Source organism: Caretta caretta, chromosome 21 (assembly GCF_965140235.1).
Source record: "Caretta caretta isolate rCarCar2 chromosome 21, rCarCar1.hap1, whole genome shotgun sequence".
NCBI classification, from domain to species: domain Eukaryota; kingdom Metazoa; phylum Chordata; order Testudines; family Cheloniidae; genus Caretta; species Caretta caretta.
Genome location: NC_134226.1, coordinates 1125436 through 1140611, shown reverse-complemented (window position 1 = coordinate 1140611; position 15176 = coordinate 1125436). Strand labels below are relative to the sequence as shown.

General features: G+C 49.8%; 1 protein-coding gene across 1 annotated transcript in view; it reads right to left on the bottom strand.

Annotated features, from left to right (window-relative positions):
* SYT6 (synaptotagmin 6) overlaps positions 1-11047 on the bottom strand; it is a 98964-nt gene extending 87917 nt beyond the window's left edge. Inside the window, exon 1 of the mRNA XM_048826774.2 lies at positions 10420-11047. Within this exon, the coding sequence (XP_048682731.1) occupies positions 10420-10573 (154 nt within the window). The 5' untranslated portion in view covers positions 10574-11047. The remainder of the gene's footprint in view (positions 1-10419) is intronic.
* Positions 11048-15176: the final 4129 nt, after the last annotated feature.

The window sequence follows — 15176 nt, the reverse complement described above, 5'->3', positions numbered from 1 at the left end:
TCTCTGGTCACGCGATTACAGACATGAAAGTTGCGATATTACAACAAAAAAACTTCAAAACCAGACTCCAGCGAGAGACTGTTGAATTGGAATTCATTTGCAAATTGGATACAATTAACTTAGGCTTAAATAGAGACTGGGAGTGGCTAAGTCATTATGCAAGGTAGCCTATTTCCCCTTGTTTTTTCCTACTCCCCCTCCCCCAGACGTTCTGGTTAAACTTGGATTTATGCTGGAAATGGCCCACCTTGATTATCATACACATTGTAAGGAGAAAAGGAGGACTTGTGGCACCTTAGAGACTAACCAATTTATTTGAGCATGAGCTTTCGTGAGCTACAGCTCAGCTAAGGTGCCACAAGTACTCCTTTTCTTTTTGCGAATACAGACTAACACGGCTGTTACTCTGAAACCTATTACCAGCAGGACAGTGGGGTGGGAGGAGGTATTGTTTCATGGTCTCTGTGTATATAATGTTTTCTGCAGTTTCCACGGTATGAATCCGATGAAGTGAGCTGTAGCTCACGAAAGCTCATGCTCAAATAAATTGGTTAGTCTCTAAGGTGCCACAAGTACTCCTTTTCTTTTTGCGAACATACCTTGCAATCATTCAGTCCTTAAACTGCAGTGCTTCCCCATGAGGCAGGGACACATTTAACATATGGATAAACTGAGGTAAAAGAGTAGCTAATTGGTTAACACAGGGTCACGCCCTGCCTCAGTGCCACGGTTGGGACCAGAGCCCAGAGTCCCAGCTCCCAGCCAGCTGCTCTAACCATTACACCAGATTCCCTCTCAGAGCCAGACGTAAAACCCAGGAGTCTCAGCTCTCTGTTCCCTGCTCTAACCACCAGACAATGTTTTTCCCACGTGAACACCCTCCTGCCAGCCTCTAAGACACTAGCCAGTTCATAGTACCTATTTCCCATTTTATTCCACTGGGTCTCCGTCCAGTATTGGATCCATTTTATAATTCTCATCCCACCTTGGACTCACGCTCTTGATATCCCACTTGTCTCTCAGACCCCTTCTGACCCACCACATTCATTCGAATTGTCTGCCACGGCTTGCTGGTGACCCTGCCTTCCAGTAGACAGCCCTGCTGCCAGAATGCCCCAGGCCTCTGGGCCTTGCTCCCCCAGGACATTAGGAGTGAGTCAGTAACACAATTCAGCCCTGAGGGGCAGCCTAATTTTGCAGACCAGCTGACTCCTGTCAGACTCTGAAGGAAACTCATTGTTTGCAGGCAGCCAGAGGAGCTCATTTTCATGCCACAGAAAAACAATAACATGTTGTGAAGCTGACAATGAGGACTCTGAATCCTGCACTGGCCCCTGGGAGAGGTAGGATGGCTGTGACCTAACTAGGTCTTTTCCCTCTGACGGACAGTTCAGTTAAATGAACTGAGAGCCTGCCACTGCAGATTCCTGCTTCTCAAGACCCCACTGACTCCCCCACCACCACTCTCTCACACACTGGTTTTGCCCAGTCTCTCAGATGTCACACAATGCTGCAGAATCTCTAAGCAGCGGCCCAGAAAATGGGGACTTTGGGCTCCCCCACAGCTCCATGGCATTTGTCTTTGGCCACTGCTTGCCCTGCTAACCTGCCCTTCCAGTTTTGGGGGGGAGGGGGTAAGGGTGTGTGTGTGTGTGTGTGTGTGTGTGTGTGTGTGACGATGTGACGCAGCAGGGAGGGGGGGGAGTGTTGACCTGGGAATGTGCCCTGGGGATGGGAGACCTGAGAGCCTGTAATCTGAGCCAAGAGGGGGAGGGGGAGGTAACACCTCTGCCCGGGAATGTGGACGGAGGCTGCAGCAGGGAACCTGCTGGGTGGGTTTAGTTTCAGTTTGGGGCTGGGTGGAGGAATGCAGGGAACCCCAGGGCTGGGGTCTAAGCTCCCTGCTCCCCCAGAAGGACTTGACTGAGGGGTCCTGGGTGCACCCACAAGCTCTGTTTTGGACTGTGTTCCTGTTGTCCAATAAACCTTCTGTTTTACTGGCTGGCTGAGAGTCTCAGTGAATCCCAGGAAGAGGGGTGCAGGGCCTGGACTCCCACACACTCCGTGACAGTGTGTGAGCCAGCATTGGATTTCACTTTGTGCTTTGGACTCTAACTATACTGATTCCTCTGCTCTTCTCCCCCAAGGGCTTCTCCTCATTTTACAGAAGGAATTTTCTGTCTCCAGGCAATAAAGCCAGTGGTACCTCCAGAGTGTGGGCCACCAGGCAAAAAGACCCCAAGTCTGCAGCCACCAACGTCATAGACTGGGGAATTTCAAACACATTGGTCAGATTACTAGCTGGATTCCATTCTTCTCTCAGGCCAGACCTGCTGCCTCCCGGCACCGGACAGGAGAGATTCCCTAAAGGAAGGAGTTGGGGTTTCTTTTGGAGAGAGCTCACTGTGATTCTCAGTCATTTACCAACTCCCGTCTGAGTACCAGAGCTCTGGCCCTTGAAAAATGCTGACAGAGAAGTAGAGTTGTTATTATTATTTGTGTTACTGTGGTGTCCTGGAGCCCAGCCATAGAGTAGGCCCCGGCTGTGCTCAGCGCCGTACAAACACTGAACAAAACAATCTAAGTGTCAAACAAGCCACAGACTGATGGGGGAGCACAAGGGATCAAGGACACAGTATTAGTCACCACGACGGGCAGTGGTATCAGTGCATAACTCCAAAGAGAGTTTTAAGGAGTGCTTTGAAGAAATTCCTTAGTTTTGCAGGTCTTTATGGGAGCCCCTCCCCAGCGTGGGGGAAAGCATGGGAGAAAGCAGAAAGGTGCTTACTTGGATGTTATTGAACAGGCGGGTGATGGAGGCTGCCAGCATGGGCTGGTAGGAGGCGGGAGCCAAGGTCTACAAATTGGTTAATCTCTAAGATGCCTTTTCTTTTTGCGAATACAGACTAACACGGCTGTTATTCTGAAAAAGGTCTAGAGAGTGAATTAAAGATCAGTAGGGTGGGAATAGGCAGTGAAAAGCCTCGCAAGGGAAGACAGCAGCGATGTGATGGAGAAGGAGGAACCAGTGGAGGGATAACAAGAGAGGGGTGATGTGGCCAAAGTGACAGGCTAGGAAAATGGCCTTTGCAGCAGCATTCTGACAGTTAGGAAAGGTGTCAGAGCACATTTGTCAAGGCCAGAGAAGAGGATGTTGCAGTACTCAAGATGCAAGATGATGGACAAGAGTTATGGCTGGGAGGGTGGATAGGAAAGGCTGTGTCTATGCAGGAAGAATTGGCAAGATTTAGACATAACCTGGAAGTGAGGATCCAGAGAGGTCTGGGTTGAAGGTGATGCCCAGGTTACGGGCCTTAACCCTTAACGCCAGGCAGGATGGTGGTATTGTCCACAGTGACTGAGAGACAGACAGATACAACAGCCAGGGTTTTACAACCTGAGTCTGTGCCACTATGGGGCAGTCCCTGCAGGATGCTGCGGAGCTCCTGAAAGATGCTGAACTGTAGGTGCACAGCACCACTCAGGATCAGGCCCACTATTGGTTCATTGTTGCAGATACAGCATCATGCGATGCGTCTAGGTTGCAAAAAAAGGATGTAGTAATAAACAAATAAATCAATAAACACTTATTGTCAGCACAGAATCTACCTCTCGGTCTAAGAGCAGCTTGCTCAACTGCTGAGAGCAATGGGAGGGCAAGGGACCCTTCCTGCCCACAGACCAGTTCCGGAGCACTGCTCAGACTGCATTGTGGCAGGACCAATTCTGCATACACCAACCCCCCAGGAGGGGCTCATTAGCTGCCTCGGGGCAGGTACGCAATCTACGTTCAGCAGCCGGTATTCCAACCAACCAGGGTCCCCAGGCTGCTGTGGGAGCTGCTGCAGCAAATGCATTAGACACCAGCGCACAGCTGCTTTTACTGGCAAGAAAGCAGGCAACAGAGCGATCCGGGCTGGCTGGGGTGAGGGTGGGTGGCACTGGCTTGGTACAAGCAAGTCTCTTCCAGCTCTGGATGCGACACTGTGAAAGCTCCTTTGCAAACAGAGGGTGTAACTCACAGAGGGGGATTTCGATTTAATGTAACAGCACCCAAAACTGCCTGCTCTTGACACAAGCCAACACGCCCCAAATATGTCATGGGATCAGGCTACACAATGGAGCCACAGCATCACAAACTACATGCGCCCCCATGCATGCCCCCGTCCCCAGCAGTGGGAGGCCGGGGGGGCTCACAGCATGCCCTCTAGGTAAAAAACCTGGGGCCCAGTCCCAGCTGCATTTCTCCAACTAATGCCAGCAGAGCTGTGTCACTCCCAGGGGTGAATGGCATGAAAGCAGCGTAAAGCTGGAGGGACACAGTGGGGAGGCTGGCCGGCCCCTGGGCTCTGTCACACAAAGCAGGGAAAGGCACGTAAAGGCCAGGCAAACCAGGGGGGCATGTCCCCGGCAGACAAACCCTTACAGAGCAGTTCCCGGAGGAAGCTTGGGGGATGGGGGGAGAAGGCAAGTGCCACCTTGGGTGAAATGTACCCCCAGTCCCACACGCTCATGCCTGGCTGCAGTTCAGCTGGCCTCTGACAGGCTTTGTCCAGAGCTACGTGGCATGCCCTGGCACATCTGCTCTGGACAAAGATGGGATTTGAACATGCGGCCAGTGGCATGTCACACTTCACGCCAGCCATGTCACAGGGAATCCGACTAGAAGCACGTTGGAGCTGCAGATGGGAGCAGCTTCGGTGTGAGATACTGTATTGACACAGGCACGCACAGAACAGCCTCCAAACCTGCCTCACCCCAGGGCGCATCCTGCTTGTCTGCATGGCCCCCTCCAGAAGGGCACTTCAGGGAGCGATGTCACAGTGCGAGTGAGTGCTGATTGGTCAGTGATCACATCACTCTGAGACACCTGCCCAAAGGAAGGCGGGGCGTTGCACTTCTACAATATAAGGCACACCAGCCTGCAGCAAAGCGACCCTGGAACCCTCTCTTTCTCTCGGCTGGACAATCCATTTTGCTGAAGCACGAGGGAAGCGGGCTAGGAATGAGACCCCCTTCCCCATGGAAAGCTGCACTCCATGGCAAGCATGAGGAAGCTTTATCTTACAGCCACTCGCATGATGAGAAATGCACCCCGGGCTTAGCTCTCCTCCTGCCCTCTCACTGGCACAGAGCTTCCAGCCAGCTCCGTAGAAGCACAACTCCTAGGCACGACAACAATACAAAACAAACAATAATAATAAAGGGTGCTTCAGGCATTGGTATGACAGAGCCTGGAGAGGTGCTGTCTTAGCTGGCAGACCTGCTATAGCTTCCCAGATCCCCAGCTCAGCCAGCGTGACGATAGGCAGAAGTAAAACACCACCACACTGCATTTGCTGCTCTGTTTCTAGTAAACATTGTCACTTCCAGTCGTGTGGAGAGGGCACAACTCTCAGCCCGTATGCTCTTCAGTGCGGGGACTATCTCTCACTGGCCGTCTGTCCAGCACCTAGCACAACGGGCATCAATCCCGACTCCAGAGCCATACAAACAAACAACAATAGATATTCTGCACTTCTCTGGGACCTGTTCCCCCGTATTTCAAAGTGTTCTGCTAACTTTAAGCCTCACACTGCCACAGTGAGATAGGTAACCCATCTATCCACCAGCTAAGGTGCCTATTACCGGGGTATCCAAGTGCTATGATAAAGATGAACTGATATTTTAGAGTTCACTTCTGCCAGCATTAAATGCGGCTGTCCCTGGGGTGAACCAAGATGAGCTGTTTAACAGCTCAGAGCACCACTGCACAACAGCTTCAGACTTGAAGGGAAGCAGGATTTCCAGAGCTGCAGGGGGGATTTGAGGCAGACAAAGCAAAGTGATGCTCTCCCCTGCTAAATTCCCATTCAGATCCCTGATTTTTCTAACTGACTTAATGATCTGTTTGCAGTATTAGCCAGCAGCAGCCTGCAGAACGCCTTTGCTGTGTAAACAACACTGCAGAATGGACTGGGAACATGCTGCAGCTGCATTAACCTGTGCACTTTGAATAGGGGAGAAATAGCTGATATATAACCCTAAGTGCATACAATTGAACAGCATCTGCTTTTATATACTGTAGCACCTTTCGCACACACCCCAAAGCACATTAACAAAGGTTCCCTGCATAAAAACCTGCTCAGCTTATCCTCGATTATTCCAGCTCATGAACCGTTTGGCAAAGGTTTCTGCCTTCACAGGTTTAGGCACTGACCAGGGCAACCAGCAGCATTTGAACAGGATTAGGATCGGCTGGCCATTTGCTGTGTAACTGCAGTTTTGCCCAGCACACACTGCTCTCCATTGGCTTATGAAAGCCCACCCCAGAATCCACTCTTTCCTACAGGTCGGGTGACAAGCAGGAGCAGCCATGCAGAACAGCCATGGCTCCTAGCCTTGGAGTGTTAGTTCAGTTTTCTTTCTCAAGTCTAACAAAAGGTGCTGCACTTGCACTTAGCAAATCAAAGACTGATAGATAAACGGATACAGAAACTGCAAACGCTGCTTGATTTATTCCTTGGTTAACAGATTGACCCAAACTATCAAACTCGGATAGAGAAATGGCTCCAGAGATGCTGTAATTAGAGAAGGAGTCAGTCTTGTCTCGGTGACAACAGGTAACGCATAAGAAAAGTCCTGCAGCTGCTGCCTCCCCATTACTGCACCAACTATTATATTTATTGTCTTTACCATACGACCTGCAGGCTTCTGCTTGGGGCTTGGATCTGATTCTTCACACAAGATTGTCTGGCTCAGTCTGTTCTGTGCTGGATTGATAAATGAGCCTATGTGGTGCAGAATAAGCAGAACTACCATTCCCCAAGTCAGAGATGGGCTAAATACCCAAGTTCATTGGGCGTACACCAGAAAGGGGGCTGTGTGTTCCAAGTGCAACGTGTAAACAAGAGCATCTAGAACCCAGAAGTCCGACCGGGCGTCCAGTTAGCTCAGTATTCTCCCTCCAACAGCAGCCAGCACCACTAGTGGAATAGCCCATTATGCGGCAGCATGTCCCTAACCCCCGTCAGTTAGTGACTGGTTTATGCCTCGAATCAGGAAGGTTAATATCCCCTATAAACATTTGATCCTCTCTACTGGAACTAGATTTTCTCATTTATCCATATAAATGTCTAATCCATTTTTAATCTTCCCAAGCCCTTGGCTTCAGTGACACCTTGTAGTGCGGAGTGGAGGAGAATGTTAAACATTGTGTAAAAACATGCGTCCTTCCATCACTTTTAAATGTTATCTTTTCATTGGGTGTTCCTTGTTCTCGCACAATGAGAGAGAGTAAACAGAAGAGCCCAGTTTACCTGCTCTACACCATTCCTTCGTGTAAACACCACACTAATGGCCCCCCCATTCATCTTCCTTCTGACTTGCACAGTCTCTTCCTTCAGCCTCTCCCCATTTAGCACTCTCCCTGCACACAGCATTTTCATTGGCCACCTCTGGACCCTTTCGCCTTGTGCTCCATCCTCATGCAGGAGAGGTGACCAGATCTGAGCCCAATATCCCAGGTTATAAGTCTCTAATGCAAAATGTGTAGCAGGCAGGCTAAGACAGTTCAGAGAGGAACTAAGGCATACTACAAATAATAAACAGTAGCAGTTGGGAGAAGTTTCTTATCAGAGTGAAGGCCTGAGAGAAATTGCAGCTGCTTGTACTCAGCTCAGTATGCAAATATGCTCATTTGCTGGGCTGGAGAAGTTCTGCAGTCAGACGTTCTGGAATTAGCCCTACCAGCTCAGCTAGGCACCAGTCAGCGTGCTGAATGCTCCGTAGGCATACACATAGCCCTGGCCTGCCCCACACAGGGACCAGCGAGCAGAGACAGTGGTAGCAGCTATTAGCATGCCCTCTGCTCAGCATGATCCTCTCCCATAGCCAGGTTCATATACATGATGTAGCTCCACTCTGAGCTAGGAACACTGCAGTCATAATCAGACAGAGTTTTTAACCCTCGAAAGGGTATAATGCTGAGAACGGTTAAAACGGGACAGGCCACTGCAAGGAAAAACTGCATGCAGTTCTCCCTGTGTGTGGACTAATGGGGTTTTAAATGGCTGATGGATAAAGACCAGGTAGCTTCGTGCCACTGTAACATTAGTGACTAGAATTAACATACAGGTACGTAGCCCCAAACAGCAGTTGACTGACAGATAGACACACACACACACACACACACACACACACAATGGAGAGAGACTCCAGTGCAGCACGCCTGCCTTACTTAAAACACGCAGATAGGATCAGCGCAAACTCTGCTCCTATGCACATGGGGAACGTGCTGGCTGCCGTGGGAAGTGGAGCAGGAGCAGCTGAGTGGAAGATGGTGGCACCATCCTCCTGCAGGCTCTGCAGGGTCCCCCTCTACTGTACACCCCCACCCCAGCATCTCCTACGGTTGAGAGCAAGATCCGAGAGCCCTAAGCCAGCGCACTGCACTGCCCTGGGGACACAGATGTGTTACCTTGCCTCAGGCCGAAGGACCCATTAGCTGCATGCTGCCCTGCTCCGGCAGGGGGGTACAGGCCCTCTCTTGGCAGAGACCAGTGCCAGTCCCCAGGGTCTGCAGCTCAAATTGAGAAAATTGGTGAGACTTCAGTAATTCCGCTTATGGCCAAAACCAGGGAAATGTAACCTTTTCCTAACAGACTCACTTCACCCCTTCAGCGCAGGTTTAGCCTAGGGCTTGTTTTAAACCAACAATCCCTAATACTATGCTTTACAAATACGCAGAAACTCCAATAATAGGGTGACCAGATAGCAAGTGTGAAAAATTGGGACAGAGGGTCGGGGGTAATAGAATCCTATATAAGAAAAAGTCCCAAATATAGGGACTGTCCCTATAAAATCAGGACATCTGGTCACCCTATCCAATAAGGAGCTGTGAAATAGAGACATCAGTTCCGACTGGCATGCTAACAGTGTAGTGCTGTGGGCAGTAGAAAGATGTAGACAGACGTGATGTCTGGCAGAACTATTACACACAGCCTGCACAGTGCACACACAAAACAGGAGATGGGCACGCGACTCTCCCACTGCCCTGTACGCTGGCGCCTTGCACAGGTTGTGCTGAACACAAAAGGCCCTGTTTAATAAGGCTACAATGACTGCCCTGCCAGCCTGTTCTGAGCACAGCACCAGGACCAGCCGGCAAGGCTGGCAGGATTTGAGATGCTCTGGGACAGAATGTGTTTATATAGCACCGAGCACAATGGGGGCTCAGGCACCACCACCATGTAAGTGTTAAATAATAACAATAGTGATGCTTTTAAATATGATTAAATTGTTTAAAAGAACAAGAAACAATGTAGCAAAATACTTACCCCTCCCGGGGATCACGCCATTGGACTGAATGAATCTGGCCCAAGAAGTCTGTGAGAACTGCCTAACACAATCTGTGCAGGCTGCGTACTGGTGATGGCAGAACGTTCTCTTTAAAGATGTTAAAAGACTCTCAGCAGCTGACAGATATTGCTGAATACGGATTCTGCACTTTGTGGGCAACTGGCCGCATTCCAAAAAAGGATAGTGCTCAAATACGGCATTATAACCTCAAAAGAGGTTGCCTGGTTGATCTCCTGAACTGTGGAGGTGGAGTGCAAGGATTCCTCTGCAATGAGACGTTTAATCTAGAAGCCCCTGGAATTGCCAGTTGACAGGCAGAGAGATCCAGGAAATTGACCTCACTTAAAGGGTGAAATACCCCTTTGCTGCTAGAGCTGCAGCGCCCACACAGAGTGCATCTCGGAAATGCCCAGGTGTCCCTCTCGTGTTAGCCAGCTGGCAAGGACGAACTGGGGACAGATGTGAAACTACAACTGCGTTTGCTTTTGCTAGCAAACAGATACAGAAAAGTCTTTTAAATGCCTCATTAGTTAAACAAATCGATTCAAGCCCTTCCTGTCCTCCTAAATAGAGATATGGACAAACACTTCAGACCACTCTGGTCACTAAAACCACTGCTGTGTTTACTATAAGTATCTAACTTGTCGGTACAACATGGGACTTTCACAGAAACTTTAACAGACAAAACTTCTCTGCAGCATGATTGTGCCTCTGTTATTTGCATTGGTAATATCCCCTCCCTCTCCAGTTCCATTCTAGCTGTCCTCACAGCTGCTAGCTCCAGAACTTCCAACTTGCAACAGGTTACTTGGAATTTCCAGACAGAACATGACAGTGGAACTACGGGATGGTGGGGGGTCAATGGCAACATATACACAGAGATGGAGATAAATTCTGGACAGAGACCCAGCCCCTCAGCTCCTAGCTAGGGGATTATCAGTGCTGCTAGCTACACAGCTGTGCCAACTTCAGTCGCTTTGGAGAAGTCACCTCCCATGCCAGTCTACCTTGGCTCTTGGTGTGCGGTAGCTGTCTTACCTACAGGAAGAGCTCAGCCCTGCAGGGCAGGGGTTACTGTACCTGGCTCCGAGATACTCAGGCTCTGGTCTGAAGGCAGGAGGAGGAACCCCCTGCAGGTGTCCAAATCCAGGCTGGGCAGGCTTTTCTTCCGGCACAGGTCAGTGACAATCCGAACTGCTTTCAGACACCGGCTGTCCTCCTTGGTGGCACTCATCTCCCAAACTGCATCCTTCACTCTCCCCCTAGCTGACTGTCTAGGAAAATCAAACTAGGGAAAGAATGTATTTATCTCCAGGAACACAACACCACCCACTCTACCCCCTGGTGCTCCTGAGCTGTGCCCGGCTGCACACTGCCCCTGAGACGTCAGGGATCTGAGCCCTTCTCAGAGTTAGGACTTGACTGCCGGAGGGCAGCTTCCTGCAATCCAGCCAGTGTCTGATTGCCTCTGAGATCAGATAGCGCTGTGCTGCCAAGGCGTGTGCCAGACAAGGAACCTCCTACCCAATTCAGTTTGATACCTTCCATGTTAAGTTTTAAAGCTGCAGCCAGAGCATTTTTTTAACCTCTTACTTGCTGCACCTTCTCTCTCAGCATGTGAGGAGACATTTCCCCTGCCCAGGTGCAAAGCTCAAATCCAAGCCCAAGAGCTTCTGTGCAGAAAAATGAGCGTTGGAATCCTCCAACCAGGAACAGCTTGTCACCAGAAATAGCAGAAAGCCGGGAGTGTGCTGCACACTGCTTCCAATTGCAGAGAGCAATACACAGAAAGAAACAGGTTTTATTTACTGGCTTTTGCCAGTACTAATGTACCAGGCTATAGACAGCGACAGGGAGTGCAGCCATTGTTGTGTTGTGTAATTAGATGATTTTTTTAATGTATGATGGTGTCACTTTTGGATGCCTATTGCAATTTAACAGATAGGTCATGCCGCATGACAGAGCTGCTCTGTTTAATAGAAAACACATTTGTTAGGCATGAGCGAAGAAGAAGATCACATAAGGGGATAATTACAGTTATCCTCAGTGGAATCATTTCTTGCTGCTTCTGGAGAGGAGCAGTAGTGCAAATATAAACGAAGGTGCTGGAGAGAAAAGCAGAGTTACGCTGGCTGGTGTGCTAAGCCGCCATTTCACGGCACAATAGGAAGTGTGTCTGAACACATGCTGCCCTACCCGTCCAGGCCGGTAATTACTTGCTGCAGCTCTCCGAGCAACACCACAATGTAAGCCCCAGCTCAGGGCTCCGCAAATGCCCATACAAAGCATCAGGCACCTCTGCAGCTGTGTTTCCTCACATAGACCAAACGAAAAGACACACTGCAGCCAACTATCAGGGGCTTCAACGCCCACTCCTGGGGGCACAGAATAAACTGGCACTGTTCTGCCAAATAGCACTGCAGATGGACCAATATGGGCTGCCTGGCATAGTTTAAAATTTAAACTGAAATAAACCTGGTTTAATCTGAAATAAGCGTGTCCACATTGGTTTGCTTCGGATTAACTAAATCACTTAAAAATCATGCCGTTAGTTAAAACAATGCAGCTTGTTGTGTAGCCAAGGCTTCAAGATCCTGTAACATGTGCAACAGCCCTGGATAATAATATTTTAAACTGGCCTTCATGCTCTCATCTCCCTGATCAGTAACGGTGATACTGACCAGAAGTTTAGGCTGCCCTGATGGTGAGATCTAGACCATAGAACGGTCAGTCCCTTGAGCAGTAGTTCTGACTCTTTTCCATACAGTAACCTGGGAACCGCCCTCCCCACCCCACATCTAGCCAGGAGCCCCCACCCAGCAGTGAGGGGAGGGCAGGGTGGTCACAATCCCCTGACCTTGTTTGTGACACTGCTGGAGGTCATGACCCCAGGTTGAGGGGCCCCCCGACTCTGAGGGAAGCTCTGTCACTTGGAATATTTATTGTATTTTTTCACTGGGCTGAATATAACACTAGAAAATGGGCCAGGCCTGCTCTGACCCCTGGATGTGGCCATTTCCTTCTCTAACTTCTCTCACCTTCTGTCTCAGGGACATGGACGTCGAGTTCAGAGACAACTGCTACCAGAGCTATTTGCTGTGGGGCCCCAATAGAAAAAGGCAGGAAGTGTCCAGTGCTCTGTCAGGCCCATGGTCTGTGCCTTCCCAGGCCTAGAAAAATCCTTGTTTGTTACAGAAAAGGTGGTATTTGCAAACCTCTGGAAGAGGTTCCAAATATTTAGTTATGTATAAAAACAACCTATTACTTCCCAATTCAAGAGCCACTTTTGGGAGGGATGCCCAATTATTTCATACATCAGAAATGCCATCAGGGAGTTAAGGAGATACCCTGAGTGAAAGGACACATAAAAATCAGTCAGACAGCCACAGCGCATAACCAAGTCCATTAAAACGCACAATAAATCGCCGGAATGGCAGGTTAACGGCCCGCAAGGCAGGCCGTGTGGATTCTGTAACGGCAGCGACAAGCCCTCCAGACTGAGGTGCATGTGCCAACGAGTGGCACCAGCAACGCAGGCTCCGAGGTTCACATGTAACTGTGCACAGGACTGTCACAGGCGCCTTGTTCCTTGCTACACATCTGGAGCGTGCGACACTGCAGCGTACAACTCTAACTGTGCGAGAGTTGCCGTTTCACCATGGCAACGTGATGCAGTGTTCCAGCTGTCCTGTCTGTGCACAGGCTGCCATGCGAGTGCGGTATGGAGCTCCGCAGCTAGTGTACCGCATGGAGCAAGATACCACGCACTTCGCAGGTCAAAATTCCAGTTGCTATGACATGATTGAATCTGTTTATTGAGAGGCAGTGTCCTGTGGCTAGCCACACACAGATACTTCTAATTAGTTCCCCCACCCTGGCCAGCTCAGCCACGAATACGCGCAGCATCAGAAACATTTCAGGAATAGTTTGCCATGCACAAGGGTAAGACAGAACGTTATCAGTGCCAGCAACCTGCTAGGGTCTCGTATGGAGCGCACAGGACTCTGCAAACCATGCAGGGAGCCCAAACTTGGCAGCACTGGAAGCCACATTGGCAATTTGTGCAATTTGCATTAAAGTTTACATAACAGCCTCACTAAACCCCATCTTTATTTGCCTGTTGAAAATTGCAAATCATCCACAGAACTCGTCCACGTAACCAAGCCGCCGCCTGCGCCTGCCGCCCAAGCACCTCTCCCCATTGTTTGCATCTCGGCGTTAGTTAGACTGTACGCTCTTTAGAGCGGGACCTCTCATTTTGTTAGGCGAGGTGTACATCCCTAAGCACAGGGGGGCTTGACCCTGATTAGGGGCTTTAGGCTCCCCCACAGTACCAGGACATTAATAATAAAGTTCTCTCCCAGCAGGGCTGCCCACTGGGCACGGGATGCTCTCAACTCTGCATTGGGAGTGGCGGGGTGTTGCTGCCTCCCACAGTAAGGGCATATTCCTGTGCTTACACTAGTGTAAGTGAAGAGGGTCAAGAAAGTGAAACCAAATACACTGTGTCAGGAAAGATTCAGAACAACTGCAACCCGCTTTCTCTTCTCCCGGTCTGTGACTGAGAAAAATGCAGGGTGGGACAGGAGCTCAGAAGGAGGTTCTCCATTGCAACCAGTCAGGGGCTCACTGGCCTTCAAAGTCTCTACAAGACACACACTCACACCCCAGGGGGATGTATGCAAGTCTGTGGCTCAGAGCTGTCTCCCCTCAATGCACAGCAGCTATGCCTCCAGGGTGTGCTGGGCTCAGCCCTCCTGGTTTTAAAAGACACAAGCTTTGTTTTCTTTATTGGGTGTGCCATCAGCTGGGCGGCAGTGGACAGGGTGTAGATGTGTGACCATAGAGCTGGCTGTAAAAGAAGGAAACAAGAGAGGGTATATTCTGGTTATAACCAAACTGCGCTCAGTACTTGATCCCTCTCCATTAGTGCCTCTCGTCTCTCTCTTCTGAGTCAACAGCTTTTATATACTTGATCTCTTTCCATGAGTGGGCTGGCACCCTCTACTCTCAGTGCTCCAGAGCACATGGGTCTATGGCCTTTGCATCAGTTATTAGTGCTAGCAACTCCAGAATCAGGAGCAGCATGCAAACAAGCAATTAGGACAGGGATTGGGGAACATTCTCCTAGGCTTCCAGGAGAACCACACACTCTCCAAGCTGATTAGATCTACACACACAATATCCTGGAGCTGCACGGCAGTGATGGAACATGTGCAACTGTTGGCCTTGTCAGCAATAATCCAGATCTATGGGTTTTAGGCCTAGGCCTAGATTCTGCTCTGCAGGTGGAGGTTTAAGCCATTTTAAACAAGAGCTGCAGGATCCAGCCTTAAGTTACATCTTCTGCAATTCATTAACTCCTGTGCAACTGAGGAGGAAGAGAGGCAGACTATGCCTTAGTCAAAGGTCTGGGAAATGCATACAGAGTGGCAGACTCTGTCCAAACAATTAGGTATATATAATCTCCTCTTGTGAAGAGCGAAAAGCAGCCCAAGCCAATTGGGGCCCTTCCTACTGAAAGGCATGAGGGTCACGCTTGTCCTTTTCTCAGTTTCTTTCTGGGAAAGGAGAGGTTGTACCCACGTGGGAAAGTGAGAATCAGCTGCTCAGTGAAAACACTGGAAGATCCTGCCCTCTTCTTCCAAACCTCTGCCTTCCTAGCTCACCTCTGCATCTACCCCAGCTCTTTCCCTGCTGCCTCCAGGATCCAGTCTGCCTCCAGCTGTGTGCAAGGGCTGAAGGCAGCAAGAACAACAAAACAACTCTCTGAAAGAGACATCCAGACGTTCCCTAGAGCACCAGGAAGAGTGTCCAGAGATGCCGTCTACGCCCAC